Source organism: Leptopilina boulardi, unplaced genomic scaffold (assembly GCF_019393585.1).
Source record: "Leptopilina boulardi isolate dan_hultmark-lab unplaced genomic scaffold, ZJU_Lbou_2.1 LbouV2_341, whole genome shotgun sequence".
Lineage (NCBI taxonomy): Eukaryota > Metazoa > Arthropoda > Insecta > Hymenoptera > Figitidae > Leptopilina > Leptopilina boulardi.
This window is the reverse complement of record NW_026137909.1, coordinates 4219799-4237109: the sequence shown is the minus strand read 5'-3', so window position 1 is coordinate 4237109 and position 17311 is coordinate 4219799. Positions and strand designations below refer to the sequence as shown.

The 17311-nt window shown below is 23.2% G+C and overlaps 1 protein-coding gene across 3 annotated transcripts in view; it reads right to left on the bottom strand.

Annotated features, from left to right (window-relative positions):
- Positions 1 to 17311, bottom strand: part of LOC127285737 (uncharacterized) — a 47906-nt gene that overhangs the window by 11656 nt on the left and 18939 nt on the right. For all 3 annotated transcript variants that reach the window (XM_051311876.1, XM_051311877.1, XM_051311878.1), the window contains exons 2-9: positions 15433 to 15590; positions 15248 to 15361; positions 14999 to 15115; positions 14647 to 14827; positions 10602 to 14449; positions 10135 to 10295; positions 7574 to 7785; positions 4924 to 5451 (exon numbers count right to left, since the gene is read on the bottom strand). In XM_051311876.1, the coding sequence (XP_051167833.1) occupies positions 4924 to 5451; positions 7574 to 7785; positions 10135 to 10295; positions 10602 to 14449; positions 14647 to 14827; positions 14999 to 15115; positions 15248 to 15361; positions 15433 to 15510 (5239 nt within the window). In that variant the 5' untranslated portion in view covers positions 15511 to 15590. The remainder of the gene's footprint in view (positions 1 to 4923; positions 5452 to 7573; positions 7786 to 10134; positions 10296 to 10601; positions 14450 to 14646; positions 14828 to 14998; positions 15116 to 15247; positions 15362 to 15432; positions 15591 to 17311) is intronic.

Genomic DNA, 17311 nt, shown 5'->3' with positions numbered 1-17311 from the left:
TATTTTTAAAAATGATCAAATTTGCTAACTCCAAATTCGTAATCAGCGACCCTGAAACCCCCCAAGTAACAATTTTCGAGCGAATCCAATGAATTTTTTAATTCTCGTCCGCCATTTTGAATTTTGAAAAACTGACTTTAAATGGGTAATCAGCGACCCCAAAAACCCTAGAATACCAAATTTTATTAAGATCCTGAAAAACTTTTATCAACAAACCATTTGGCAAAAAAAAGTGGAACACTCCTTCGAGAGAACAGAGATTAAGTTTCTGCTTATTAATTACTAACGAGGATACATATAGAAAGAAAAACTTTTTTCTATGTACTTTTATAATGTTAAAATAATAGTGTAATCAAATAAAAACAAAATTATTGAAAATACCGTTCGGATTTACCCCGGTTTTCCAATTTTCCGGGGTAAATACGAACGGTCTGATATTATTAATAAAATTTTACAGAAGGCAAAAATCAAAAATAGCTTCTGTTCTAGTATTCATAACAAACAATTATAAATAATAAAATGAATTTTTAGCTTCTTTTTCTTCAAATACGAGACAAAATACTGAAAAGAGTGTCATCTTTGATTTTCAATCTTTTTTGCAATACTCGTTATCTTTGTTTTTTTGTTGCTAATTAACAAATGAAAAATGGGATAATACTTAGAATCTCTTGAAGAGGATCTGAGGCTGACCCTATTTCAAATTTTTAACTTAAATTATTTGTTGAATTAATTTTTTCTGATAACTTTAATCAAAGTCTTCAAAAATTCCAATAATAAATACATTTCTGAATTAATTTTTTTTTTAAATTCAATTATCTTCTGAACTTTGCAATAATCCAAAATCGATTACTTCGAAAATTTTTTGTTTTAAATTCTTCGCTAAATTAATTATTTCAATTATTTTAATTCAATTTTTCAAAATTCAAATTTTTTTATTAAAAATTCTTTAAAATTCAATTACTGTTTAAAATTTTGTCAATAATTTTCAGCAATTCAAATTATTGATAACAATTTCAATTAATAAATTAATTTTTTTCAATAATATTTTAATCAATATCTTTCAAAAATTTAATTATTTAAAACATTTGCTAAAATTCTGAATTCGAATAATTTGTACAATGACTTGGAATTTTTTTTCCTTTAAAGTAAATTTAAATCATTATTTTTCAAAATTTGTCCTACTTAATTGAAATCTTGAAAATTTGTCATAGTTTAATTCTGAAGTTTAACAAAAAAAGTTGATGGAAATGTTCCTGTGAAACATTCTTATTATAGAATTAGAAAAAATTTATTTAATTTCTAATAATTAATGTAAATAATAATGAAATATTTATTAACTAATAAAATTTATTAAAAATAAAAAATATCGACTTATTCGATTTTTGTTGTATTGAAAATCGACTAAAACGACTTTTTTCTCTTTCTAAAGTCAATCCGAGGCCTGAATTAGGAAAATTGGAATTCTTTTTTTAAAGAGAAAATTAATTCTAAAATTTAATTTAATAAATTTAATTTAAATTAATCAGATTTGTATAAAACATTAAAAATGATATTAAAAAAAAAATTAATTACTATACTAGGGAAAATCTCTCCTTTAATTCTTACTTTTCTCTATGAATTTATCATCTTTTAAAAAATTTGGAAAAAAATGTTGTGAACTGGTATTTCAATAGTCAAAAATTTTATTACAAAATAATTATAAATTGTTTAAAAACTATGAATGAATAAATATTAAAAATTAAATTATACAAAGTAATGAAATTAAAACTAGATAAATTGAATTTCTGAAAATAATAGAAAGAGAGAGAAGATATCTTTAGATTACACAATGAAAACATAAACAGGAAAAATAATAGAAAGAGAAGGTAGATATAAATACGAATTAAGAGAATTATTAATTTAATTTAAATTTAAAGTTTCTTTTTTATAAATAAATAATTTATATGGATTATTATTTAAAGAATAAATTTATTTTATATTTTTTCTTTAAATTATTTGGAAAATAAAATAATAAAAATTATTTTATAAATTGCTGAAATTAATAATAATTGAATAAAATTTTATGTTGCATTAAAGTAAAAATTATTTAAAAATTAATGGTAAAAGTTAAATAATTTTAGAATTATTATTTTTTGAGAAATTAAAGTTTTTAGAAAATGAAAATCAGTTAGAGAAAAATGATTGACAGGTAGACAATGGCATTGTTCTTGGCGAACGTTAGAAACGGAATTAGAGAGAGAAAAATATCTCTGTCCTTTGAAAATAATTTAAATGTAATTGGCTATTCGAAAATAGACGCCGCGAAAAATCCAAATAGAAGGAGAAATTGGCGGTAAGAAATACATGGGAGAAGCGCCTTGCGTAAAGTGGTGAAGGAAACTCGCGGATTTTCGCTCAATCAATTTGAAATTCCTTACTCACACACTTGCACATTTTGAATTTTACTTACCCCAGAAAATTAAGGGTAGGGACGCAACTATATAAGCCGAGTAAATGCACGTTTCTGTCTCTTTTGATCTGAACAGTTTATACTGGTAAGAGCTTTCTTTTATATTTTAATATAAGGAAATTTCAGAGTAACAAATCTACAAAGTCAAGTCTTTCAAACTTGAGAGTTGCAGATTGTTGGGGGCTTTCTAACGATCTCTACCTAAGCGATCTGCATCTCTGGGCGAGAAAGATTTCAAAGATTAAATCGTAATTAAAAATAAAATTTATTTTGAATTGTTATATTTGAGAGACCAATTGTTAGGGGCTCTCTAACGATTTCTACCAATACGATTGGTTCTTCTCAAATTAACAATTAACAATTGTCGAGGAGGAAAGTCTATTGTCAGGGGCTTTCGAAAGATTTCTACCAACACAACTGACTTTCCAAATCTTCAATCAAATAAATTATTATTTAACAAAACAACAACAATATCAACAAACAATTCTTCTAAGTCAAGCCACGGAAAATCAATGGTCAGGGGCTTTCTAACGATCTCTACCAACACTATTGATTGTCCAAGAGTGGTATCAAAGATTAAATCGTAATTCTTGTTTAATATTCTTATATGCCATGTGCATTGCAATAGGCGATCCACATGACAATTTGAAAGATTAAACTATAGAGATGACCCTGACAACCCAAAGAAATAGCTAGAATAGGATATAATTAATTTATTTAAATTAATTATCTAGTAGGGTTTTTCAGTGATAAATCCATTGAAATTGAATGTATACGTCATAGTTTGACAATATATTGTTGAATTATGATAGGTCATTAAAGTTTAATCTTTTTATACCAACAATAGAAAATTTAAAAATAGAGTTAGGAGAAACTAACCCTAAAAGTTTTGTTAGGTAAAGTTTATAATATCTTTAAATAATTTATTTCATATTTTTTTTGTAGATTTTTCAAAGCTATAAAACCAATATACAAACTTCATTAACAAGTGATATAATCACTAAACCAAGGTGTGTTAATATTTATTTTTATTTGTTTATAAATATTAAATTAAATCCAAGTAAATTTTATTCTATTCAGAATTGAGAGAAGTAATAAGGAAAGACCCACAGTCGTTTTTATAAACAAAGCAGCAATATTATCAGATTGATTGTTATTTTCAGAATTTAAATAAAAATAATTAATTCTTTATTTATTATTTATTATTATTTTCTTTAGCATAAAATTCTTTGAAACAATAAACAGTCAATTGTTTAAACAAGTAAAAGAATTTTAAAAGTTAATAACAAAAGCTAAAAAAACTAAATAATTATTGGAAAGATTCCTCTAATTTAGTTTGAAAAGCGACAAATAACTTAAAAATAAAAGAGAAGAATATAAAAATATAGATATAGAATTTGGTAAAGCAAAAAAAAAAGAATAAGATAAATACTAGCGTATTTCCATTCATAAATTTTACTACGTGTTTACAATCTTATCTGGTAATATAGTTAGCACGTGTCTCATTATATTGAATAATAGAAATTAAGAATATAATGTCCCTTTAAATTTTGACAATACCATTGTTTCTTTTGTATTAAAGATAATAGAATGTGGGTGATACTTCCCTAAACATTTATGTTTACCATTTATCGACCACATGTTTGAACTCATTTGCTTCTCAGAATCGATGTATCACGTAAATTTAATTAAATAAGAATAAGAAATTACATAATATATTAATAATCCCCGGACTGAGAGCTTATGAATGCTTCAGTTGGTTTCCATACTTTCTATGTTTTAAGATGTTTTTTATTCATCAAGAAAATGGATGGTCTCAAAATTTTCACCGGTAGTGTAATTTAAAATAACTTTAAAGCATTTTGGTTAAGGAAAATATACATTTAGATTTTACCCTATTTTTCCCTTTTTTTCAAATAAAATTTCCCCTATTCCCTTTTTTTTTTAGTAAATTTTATGCTGTGAAGCCTGATTTAAAGGACTTAATTTTTTTAAAAAGAATTTTGAATAAAATCTTTGAAAATTGAATTATTTGAAAAAAAAATTTGTTAATGAAAACAATTTTAAAATTGATCATTCACAATTTTGTTGATATTTCTGATTGATCCACTTTAAAATTTTCGCCCAAATCTTTTTTTTAAAAAAGTTCTTTGAAAAAGACAATTTGATTAAAAAGAAAATTATATCATTTGTAAATTTGCCTAATTAGAAATGTTAAATAATTATTTGTTCGAATGAAAATTCTCTTGAATGAAAATTCGGTTAAATAAGAGTTCTGTTTAGTAAGAATTTTGTGAAAAATTAATTCAGTTGAATAAAATACTGTTAAATGAATATTCGGATAAATAGAAATTAAATTTGATTAAATATAAATTCGATAATTTTTAATTGAACACCTCAAAAATTCTAATAAATTCAATGTTGAGAATATTCATATGTTTCGAAAAATGAAGTAAATTAAAAAATATTCTCACCTTCCTTCTCCAGTTGTAATTCTTCAATTCCTTTACTAACTTGAGTTAAAAGCCAATCAATATCAGCGTCAGACGCTGCACAGACCAAAAGTCGAAAATTTGCTTTTTCTTCTTCAGTCCTAAGTGCGGCAAAAAGTTGAAAAATAATATTGACAATAGCATTTGATTTTCCAGTGCCAGCAGATCCTTGAACGAGGCATACATCGGGTTCATTATTCAAATATGAATTCATTACTTTTGCAACCACTTTCAATTGTTGATTATCGAGTGTGTCTTGATAGACTAAATCAGTTTTATTGAAAAAATCCGATGCCAATGGTTTTTGTGTTGTAAATTGCATTTTTGGTTGTAATATAAATGGAAGTAGTGGCGATGATTCTAAATGTGAAATTGCTCTAACTTTCTCAAGAAAAGATCGAATATTTACAATTATTTTTACCTCAGAAATAGTGCTATTGTGTATATTAAAATCTTGTTCTTTAACTGACACTAAATATGTTACATATTTCCATAAACTGCAATCTGGTTCTGTTAGTTAAAAGAAGAAAAAAATGTATTATTACATCATATTTTATCTAAAGTTGTACCTACCACTCAAACGGGACTAATATGGTACAAAAATCACAATTTTTTTGGTTCTATGCTTAAACAAAATTTTAATCTTTATAGTAAAATGTTCTGAACTAGTTTTTCTATTATAGAATTTTTCAATTTTTTTTTTATTTTGTAAAATTGAAAAATTTAATTTTAATAATTTTAATAAAGATTTTCGAAAATTCAATTATTTAAAAAAATGTCCAATTCAAAATTCTCCAAAGTTTAATTATTCTATCAAGCTTATAAAATATCGAAATTCTAATTTACGAAAGTTTTAATTAAAAATCTTCTGAAATTCAATTAGTTGCAAAAATTATTTGGATAATATTTCTCAAATTTTTAACTTCAATTTCTATTTAAATTAATTATTTCTAATAACTTTAATCAAGTTTTTCAAAAATTCAATTACATAAAACATTTTCAGACCTCAGATCGTCTTTAAGGCACAAAAAAAATCGTTTTAGTCGATTTTTTTCTTTTAACAAAATTGAATTGGTTAATAAATATTTTACTTCAAATAACTAAGGTTATTAGATATTAAATTCATTTTATTAATTCTGTAACGAGAATAATTCTATAAAAATATTATCAAGAAAATTTATTTCGAATATTTCAGAATCGAACTAAGATAAATTGATTTAAGCAATTTATTCTAATTTAAAATTTTGTCATAGTTTTTAGTTTTGATTTTTAAATAAAAATTATTTTTAATTAATAATTTTGGAAAATTTAAAGTTGAAATTTTTATAAATAATTGAATTTAAAAAGATTTTGTTAATTTTCAGACATTAATATTAAATTTTACAGAACAAAAAAAATAATTAATCAAATAATTTTAGATAACAATTTTTTTAAAATAATTGAATTTTCAAAGATTTCCAATTTAGATTTTTGAAATTAATTGAACTTCAAGTGATTTTTAATTAAATTTTTTTAATGAATTCACTAAAAACAATTTATTAAAAATTGCAGATAAAAATACAATAATTTAAAAAATTTTAAATGAAAAACGGTTTCAGATAGTTGAATTTTTTAAGAATATATTATAAAAATCATTAAAAATAATTGAATTTTGAGTTATAATTAAAATTATTAAATTTCAAAAAAAAAATGTTAGATGGAAAATTTTAGAAATTATTAAATTGTAGAAACTTTTAAATTGAAATTTTTGATAATAATTGAATTTTAAAAGATTTTGTTAAATTTCAGGCAATAATTATAATAAGAGAATTTTTTTTTAGTAATTTCTGTTGATGAAGAATTTATTAAAAATCACATACAAAAATTGAATTGCAAAATTGTTTTCAATTGAAAAATGCTTTAAGATAATTTAATTATCGAAGAATATTATAAAAATCATTAAAAATAATTGAAATTTTTGTAAATAATTAAATTTCATATGATTTTGAATTAAAATTTTTTTGTTAATTTTATTTGTTAATTTTTTAAAAATTATAAACTATTAAATTTCATAAAAATTTTAATTGAAAAATTGTTTTGAGATAATTGAATTTGTTGAAGAATTTCATTACAATTATTAAAAATAATTAATTTAGTGAAGAATTTTAGTTAAAAATTTGTTAAATAATTGAAATAAAGAAGATATAATAAATATCTGCATTGTATACTAAAAAAAAATGTATTTTGTTTAAAAATTGAAAAAAATGTAAAAAAAAGTCGCATTTTATTAATGCTTTTGTTAATGATAAATTGTTGTTAATTAATGTTTAATTATGTTAATTTAATTTTTTTCCCATGCTACTCATCTTTAAATTTCAAATTCCAAGGTAAATATTTAAAATTTTATAAAAAATTGCCAAAAATTGTACGGTTAACAAAAATCATAAAATTTTTTCAAAAAAATAGTTCGTAACAATTTTTGGTGAAATATAATAAGCATTAGTATTTTTTTTGTTTTTTTTTTTTGAAATAAATAATTTAAAATAATATTGCCAAGCAAAATTTACCAAAAAATTGAAAATAAAAAATTAATGTTTGTAAGTAATAAATATTAAATAATAATTATAAATAATTGTTTTATTTAAATATTTACCTTCAATAACTATTTTCTCCATATAACCAAAAATTTCCAATTTCTTAGAATTATTGCTTATCGTTATTAAGAGTAAATCTCCAACAGCCGGAGGGATAACATCTGTTGTGATTGGTACATTAATTTTTAAATATAAAGGCACTAGGTAGAATTTTGAATCTTTGATTTTTATTTTCTGACCAATATCCGGAAGCATGCGGCATTTATAAAAACTAGAAAATAAATTTTATTTTCAAAAGTTTATAAATCGATGTAAAAAGAAAAAAAATATATATGTACGTTTCTGTAATAATATTATAAAGAAAATTTATTTCGAATATTTTAGAATCTAAGACAAATTTTCAAAAAATATTAATAAATTTCTAAAAAAAAAAATCCAAGTTCCATTTAAAAATTTTTTAAATACAGGCCTCGGATCGACTTAAAGGAACAAAAAAAGTCGTTTTAGTCGATTTATATTCTAAAAAAAGTCGATTTTTTTTTATTTTAATAAAAATATTTTACAGAATTTAAAATCAAAATTTTTTTTAAATAATAATACTTTTGGAAGGTTGTAAAGCTGAAATTTTTAGAAATAATTGAATTTTAAAAGATTTTGTTAATTTTCAGACAATAATTAAATTTTACAAAACTAAAAATACAAATAATTTCAGATAACATTTTTTAAATGTAATTGAATTTTCAAAGATTTACAATTGAGATTTTTAAAATTAATTTGAACTTCAAGTGATTTTTAATTAACAATTTTTGATGATTTCACTAAAAAATTTATTAGAAATTGCGAACAAAAATACAATAATTTGAAAACCATTTTGAATTGAAAAATGGTTTTAGATTTCCATAGAGTTATAATTGAAATTATTAAATTTCAAAAAATTTTCGATGGAAAATTTTAGAATTAATTAAAGTTTAGAAGCTTTTAAATTCAAATTTTTGAAAATAATTGAATTTTAATTGCAAAATGGTTTCAGAAAGTTGAATTTTTAAAAAATATTATAAAAAATAATTAAATTACCGGAGAGTTATAATATTGAAATTATTAAATTTCAAAAATTTTTCGATAGAAAATTTTAGAAACTTTTAAATTCAAATTTTTGAAAATAATTGAATTTCAATGGAAATTTTGAATAATAATTTAATTTTAGTTGATTTTTGGTTAAAAATTTTGATAATGATTAATTTTGAATTGAAATTTTGGATAATTATTGAATTTTTAATTGATTTTGAATTGAAATTTTGGGTAATTTTTGAATTTTAGTTGATTTTAAGGTCAGGTCCAAGTGAGGCAGCGCCATCTACATTGAAACTAAAATTTTAGAAAATTTTCAACAGCCGTTTCTTGAAAACAAGATGGTAAAATGCTTTTTCCTGTATGGATAATTGATTATTGGGAAGATATACACCAGCTAAAACTTTTTTTGAGTTAAAATAATAAAAAAAATGTCATGTCAATAAATTAAATATGAGCACTTTTTTCACAAAAACTGTAACAGTACTTTCTCAGAAATTACAATCAAAAATGCAATTTCCATTTGGAAAATTAATAAACGCTAAAAAATACACGACCTAAGATTTACCAATCACGAAAATAACAAAAAAAGTATTTTAACATAACATATTTTACTCATTATGACAGCCGTTTGGCAGGTTATATATGTCACCAGACGTTTCGCAGTTTTGCCGAAAGGAGGAGATTGGCGCTGTTGCTAACCACCTGAAATACATAATCTACCAAAGGGCTGTCACAATCAGTAAAGCAGTATCAATATGTTAAATATTTAATAAAATTTTTTTTTCTTATTTTCGTGATTGGTAAATCTTAGGTCGTGTATTTTTTAGCGTTTATTAATTTTCCAAATGGAAATTGCATTTTTGATTGTAATTTCTGAGAAAGTACTGTTACAGTTTTTGTGAAAAAAGTGCTCATATTTAATTTATTGACATGAAATTTTTTTATTATTTTAACTCAAAAAAAGTTTTAGCTGGTGTATATCTTGCCAATAATCAATTATCCATAAAGGAAAAAGCATTTTACCATCTTATTTTCAAGAAAAGGCTGTTGAAAATTTTCCAAAATTTTAGTATTAATGTAGATGGCGCTGCCTCACTTGGACCTGGCCTTAAATTGAAATTTTTGAAAATAATTGAACTTTATTTGATTTTGAATTAAAAATTTTTGGTAATTTTATTTGATATTTTTTTAAAATTATAAAAACAATTGTTAAATTTCATAAAAGTTTTAATTGAAAAATAATTTAAAATAATTGAATTTCTGATGAATTTCATTAAAATTATTAAAAAATAATTAATTTAGTGAAGAATTTTAGTTAAAAATTTGTTAAATAATTGAATTGAAGAAGATCAGAAGAAGATCTACATTTTATACTAAAAAAAAATATATTTTATTTAAAAATTTGTTTAAAAAATGTAAAAAAAAGTCGAATTAGTCGCATTTTATTAAAATAAGTCGAAAATAGTCGAAAAAGTCGTATAATCCGAGGCCTGTTAAATACTACTGAATTATTATTTTAACATTTTTTTTTGACATTGACACCACGTACCTTCCAACATCTGCCGCCATTGCATTGAATGATTCTTGCATTTGTGAAGTAAGTACATAAAGAATTAATTTAAAAAACATTGTTTTATATTCCATATATTCCTCATAATTTAATAGAAGTTGTTTCCTAAGATACAATTCAGGAATATCAAGCGCATTATTCTGAAAAAAACATAAATCATACATAATTATTGTTTTTAAACATTAATATTAATTTTAGATAATAAAAATTAACTTAAGATGTTTTAATTAATTTAATCGATATTAAAAAATTGTATTTTTTCAAAATTATACTTTTTTGTTTTTGTAAATATTTTTCTTAATTAATATACTGAATACAGATTTAAAAAGTACAGAAAATTTTTAAAATTTATACATTAAAATTCCTGTCTTCATAGATAAGTGAGAAATCTACATTTTTTAAAAATAAATTTCGTTTTTTCTTTTATTAGAACAATAATAATTTACCTTAAAAAAAACTTGTGGACCCCATGAGAAAATTTTCATCAACACCTGATCACCCAAATCCTCTGATTCAAATTCCGTTGGTAATTTCTTTTCAATTTTTATTGTTGGTTCATTAATTTTTTCATTATTTCTATGTTCTTTTCTTTTATCATTTTCTCCTTTATCTCTATTCATTTCTCCTTTATCACGTTTTCTTGATCTATCGTCACGTGATTTATGAATAGGATTTTTAATAATATCAGGTTTAGCTTTCATTGTTTCCTTAATCCACGTTGCAGTTCGTTTATTTTTCTCCTTAATATCAACAATTTCCTTGCTTAATTTCACTCGATTTTCATTATTACCGCTTTGTATTTCATCATTTTTGCCCAAAATTTTATCATTAGGCGATAATTCTGTATCTAAATTATTATCATTGCTAGTACCGGCAGTAGGATTAGTTTCCGTTGACGATACTCCTGGCATATTCATTGGAAATGCCATTGGAAATGATGAATTTATTCTCGGATCCAATGATTGTTGAGTGCCATAGGGAAATTGATACATACCAGGAAAATATCCACCAGGCATGAAGAAATAATTCATCATTCCACCTGCTCCAATATATGGATACGCTGTCGCGCCTGCTGTTGGTATTTGATTTGGAATCATCGATGGAACCGAACCGGGAATCATTGCATTTGGAATTTGATTTGGAATCATCGATGGAACAGATCCTTGCATCATCGGTGAAATTGTACCGGGAATTAATGGAGGAACTGAACCGGGAATTAGTGGAGGAACCGAACCGGGAATTAATGGAGGAACAGAACCGGGAATTAATGGAGGAACCGAACCGGGAATTAATGGCGGAATTGTTCCTGGAATTAAGGGTGGAATCGTACCGGGAATTAACGAAGTTTTATCAAATTGTCTCGCTAATCGAGGATCAGACGGAGCTGTTGTTTGCGTTCTAATTCCCTGAGGTTGTGTTCTTAATTCATTGAAAATTGGATTCACAACATTGGCATTGGATTCTTGTGTTCTTAAAGGGGGTTCGGTTCTAAAATTTTGTACTCGATTTCCATATTGTCTGAATGTTGTAAGTGGAACAGTTTCATCGCCGTGATTCGTTGATTTTTCATTATTTGATGATGATGATGATGGTGGTCTTGTGTCCAAATCCTTTTTTTTGTTTCTATATTCTGCTAATCCAATTTTTTTCTTTTCAATTGGTTTATTCGTTCTAATATCGTCTGATGGAAATCTTTCTCGGGAAATATTTTCCGAGGGTTTATTTTTTGTGATATTCGATCTGTAAGCAGAAGGTGGTGGTGGTGGTGGTGGAAATCTTTTTCCTGTATCAATTGTTCTGGTAAATCTCTCTCTTGATTCGGGAAATTCATCATCGACGAGAACTCTTCCTCCAGTGTAATTACGAAATCTTGAATCAATTCTTAACGTGTCTTTTTCCATTGATTTTGAATTTTCGTTATTAAAATTAGAACACGTTGCTTCTTGATGATTTATTGGAAATTCATTTGTAATTGATTCCGTGGATTTTTTTGAATGTTCTTTATTAATTTGCCTCTCTTTTTCATAATTTTCTCGTCTTGAATCTTTTTTCTCGTCTTTTTTTCTTCTCTCATCTTCTTTTCTTACTTTTTCTTCATCGTACTTTCTTCCTTTTCCTTCGGATTCTTTTCTTCTTTTTCCTTCGTCTTCTTTTTTTCTTCTCCCTTCTCTTTCCGATTTCTCTCCATTTCTATAATCTTTTCTTCTTCCTCCTCGTTCTGAATAACTACTACTTCTTCTTCTTCTTCTACTTTCCGTTTCTTTATCCCTTTCTTTTCTATTTCTTTCCTTTTCTTTTTCCCTACTGTCTTTTTTTCTACCATCACTTTTTTTTTCATTTGATAAATCATTACTTAATTTTCCACTCATAGAATGTAATTCACTATTAATATTATTTACAGAATTTGTTTCAGGTACTTTCACAGCCGTTTGAGAAGATTTGGAAGTGTTGAGATTTTTATTTGTTAACATCGTATCGTCATAATCATCAGTTGAACAATCACTAAAATCTGAATCGTATGATGTATTTAAATTTCTATTCTCATTGAAAATAACAGATTTCTCTTCATTTATTTCAAAAGAATTGGAATAATTTCTTATTTCATGATCAATTGGTTCTTGTTTAACATTATCGAAATTTAATAATGAAGAATAATTTTCAATTGTTTCCGTTGAATCATTTCTTTCTCTTTTAATTGGCCTTGTGAAATTTTCATCAATTTCAATATTTTCTTGCTTTATTCTAAAATCACTGATATTCTCATTGGAATCACGTCGTCTTTTTTTCCTAATTTCATCGTGATTTTTATTTCTTATTTCAATATTATTATCTTTGGTTTGATGATTATTATTATCAGTCTCAATATTAAATGACGAATCAATTATTTCATCTTTTATTCTTATTTCTGTATTTGAATTTTCCGTTTCTTGTTGAAATCCAATAAGATCGTTACGTATTCGAAGAATTGACGTTGTTAAATTATTTATTTCTGATTCATTATTTTCAATAAATGGTTTTATTTCGTGTTCCTCGATTTCAATTTCCATTTCATCTTCCAATAATTGAGGAACACAATTTTCTGTATTAATAAATAATTGTTTCTCTAATTCCAAATTTTTGTCAACTTGTAAATTTTCATTTGATTCCAATTCAATTGTAGATAATAAATTTGTTGATTGATTATCGGAATTTTCTTGTTTTATTCTATCGAGTGGAATTTTATTTAAATTCAATTGAAATGGAGGATTTTCATCGAAAAGTGTTAAATTCGTCGCTGGAATATCGGGATTTTCAACTTTTATTTCCATTTGAATTTCATTTGTTTCCAATGGAATTGAAGAATTTTCAACGAAATGATTTAAATTTATTGGAGAAATAGTGGAATTTTCGACATTTATTTCTGAATTCATTTGATTTGATTTCAATTGAATTGAAGAATTTTCGTCGAAAAAATTTAAATTCGTCGCTGGAATATCCGGATTTTCGATTTTTATTTCCATTTGAATTTCATTTGATTCCAATTGAATTGAAGAATTTTCAACGAAATGATTTAAATTTGTCGAAGGATTATTGAAATTTTCGACATTTATTTGTGAATTCATTTGATTTGTTCTCGAATTAGATAAAGGATCTTTAGCAAAAAAATTTACATTTGTCGATGGAATATCGGGATTTTCTATTTTTATACTTTCTTCAATAACTTCCAATTGAGATAATGGATCATTTGTAAAAAAATTTACATTTGTCGATGGAATATCGGGATTTTCAATTTTAATTCTCTCTTCTAAAATTTCACTTCCCTCCAATTGCGATAAAGGATCTTGAGTAATATTAATTTCATTTGTTGAAAAATTATTTGAATTTTCTAATTCTACATTTGATTGTAATTCTGAAAGAGGATCATTTAAATTTTCTTTTTTTATTTCCTCCATTTGAGATGTAGTTAAATCAAATGAAGGATCTTTTGTAAAAAATGTTAAATTTGTCGGTGGAATATCGGGATTTTCAATTTTTATCATTGTTTCTAGGGAATTTTCATTTTGTTCTGAATTTATTGTTGTTTCTTGTAAACTGGACAAGTTTGGTAATGGTAAAACAACTGATGCCAATAATGTGGAAGAATTTGTTACTGCTCTTAGTGGAAGAAGTGATGATTTATCATCATGTTCGTCAATTGAAATTTCCATTGCATCATTTAAATTGGAAATTTGATTAGATAAAGGAAATTGCAATTGTTGTGAATTATTTTCATTTGAAAAATGTTCGCAATTTTTTTCCATAGCGTGTATTACATCTGTAATAATTAATTCACATTTGAAAAAAAAAAAATTAAAAACATTGTCAAATATTCTATATTTGATAAATTTTGAAACTTAATTTTTTCCTAAACATTGGAATATGAATAATCACAATTTTTCAAAAAATTTTTTTTTTTTTAAATGTAACTCCAATATATTTTTAATTAAAATTCTTTAAAAAAAAAATACTTACTTGTTATTTGATTAGAATTGACGTTCGTGGAAGAAAATGAAATTTTCGACATTTCTTCATTATTCTCCATTCGATTCTCAAATGACATTGGTTCCGATTTAATATTAATATCGCCATCTTGATATGTTGTACAAGCATTTAAAGCATTAATACAAGATTCTGATTCTTTAACTTCAGATATCTAAAATAAAATTATTTTTTCAATTAAATAATTTATTTTTCTAAATTTCCATTAAGATTTTTATTAACAATTTAAGAAATAAAATGTGAATATAAATACAAGAAATAGCTCTGGATGAAAAATTAAAAAAATTTTTCTATTACATTTTTTTTATTATTATTAAATCATTACCTTAATTATAAGTAGATATTTACATTCGTTGCCAATTTTTACGATGTCGCCATTATTTAAATATTCAATTTCACCTTTTCTAATTTGTTTCTCATTAATAAATAACGTTTTTCTAGACTGTAGAATTAAAGAAAAAATATTATTATCTTTATATTATTTTGTTTTAAATAATAGAAAAATAAAATTCAAACCTATTTGTAAAATTTTAAATTATTTTATAAATAATAAAAAAAAATTATCAAAACTTACTGTTAAGACTTCAACAGACAATCCATTTTCATTATGATTAAAAACACAATGATATTTAGAGATAGATTTATTCTTAATTCTAAATTTATTATCTGATTTTCGTCCAAGGGTATACTAGAAAATAAAATAAGACAATTATTTTTGAAAAAAAATAGAAAAAAAAACATAATTCTACAAATAATTACCGATTTTTGTTCAGTCAATATTAATGGGCATTCAGAAAGATTTCCATTTTCATTTATAGGATGTAATTTAATTTCCATTTTTTTCTTTATTTTAGATACAATTTCAGTTTAATTAATTGAGTTCCCATTTCCTAACTTTCCATCTCATATTTCTTTACCTAAAAACAAAAAAAAAAATCAAAAATTAATTCGATTAATTAGTATTTAATATATCTATAATTATTTTATCAAATAATTTAATGTTTAATAAATTAAACATTATTTTATGATTTTTAAATAAAAATTTTTTTTAAATAATAATAATTTTGTAAGAGTTAAAGTTAAAATTTTTTATAAATAATTGAATTTCCAAAGATTTTGTTAATTTTCAGACAATAATTAAATTTTACCGGAACTAAAAATAATTTATCAAATATTTTTAGATAACATTTTTTAAAAGTAATTGAATTTTCAAAGATTTACAATTGAGATTTTTTAAATTAATTGAATTTCAAGTGATATTTAATTAAAATTTTTTGATGATTTCACTAAAAAATTTATTAAAAATTGCGGACAAAAATACGATAATTTGAAAACCATTTTTAATTGAAAAATGGTTTTAAATAGTTTAATATTCGAAGAATATAAAAATAGTTAAAAATAATTGAATTTCAGGATAATTATAATTGAAATGATTAAATTATTAAATTTGAAATTGTAAATAATTGAATTTTACTTGATTTTGGATTGAAATTTTTGAAAATAATAAAATTTCAATTGAAATTTTGGATAATAATTTAATTTTAGTTGATTTTGGATTGAGAATTTTGATAATTAATTTGGAATTGAAAATTTTGAGAATAATTTAATTTTAGTGACCTAGATTTACTTTTAAATTGATGATTTAAAAAAAAAAACATTCAAATAAGCATACAGTAACCTTACAGTACTATATCGTTCTAAGTGGGTTAATTTTGGATCATTTTAGAATTTTTATTTTTTTTTTAAATCAAAATTTTTTTCAAATCTGCGCGAGAGATTTTCAAAAATTGTTAAGAAAGTTTGGAAAAAAATTGTAAAAGAAGTACAATTTTGAAAATTTTAATTATTTTAAGACTTTAATTTCTAAAATGGTCAAAAATTAAAATTTTCTTTTCTTTAACCACCTCACAGTGGTCCTTAACACACTTTAACCCAAAGGTCCTTTCAATGTAAAATTTCTTTCATACCTTGATTCTTGACACTTTTCTGAGTATTTTGCATAATAAAAAATTCAAAATCAAGCCGTTTTTTAAAAAAATCGATTTTTAGGTAAAAAAAATGAATTTTTCATTTTTTCGTGAGATAAAAATAGAATTTAATGTTCTTCAAATTCACTAAAATTCAATTATTGTCTCAAGTTTTTCAAAAAAATTCACAAATTCCAAATGAAAGTTTCAATTAATAATCTCCTAAAATTCAATTATTATTTCTCAAAATTTTAATTCCTACAATACAATTATTTCTAAATATTTCATGTAAAATTAAATTTGTTGAATAATTTATTTTTAATAATTTTAATCAAGATTTTCAAAAATTCAATTATTTAAAACATTTTCAAATTCAAAATTCTCCAAAGTTTAATTATTGTTTAAAGCTTATAAAATATCTACAGAAATTCCAATTTACGAAAATTTTCATTAAAAATCTCCTGAAATTCAATTAATTACAAAAATTTTAACTATTGCTCTTCCAAAACTCAATTATTTCTCAAATTTTTAAATTCAATTTCCTTTTCAATTAATTATTTTTAATAACTTTAATCAAGTTTCTCAAAAATTCAATTACATAAAACGTTTTTTAATTATAAATTCTTTAAAATTAAATGTCTGTTTATATTATTTTAAAAAATTTTAAATAA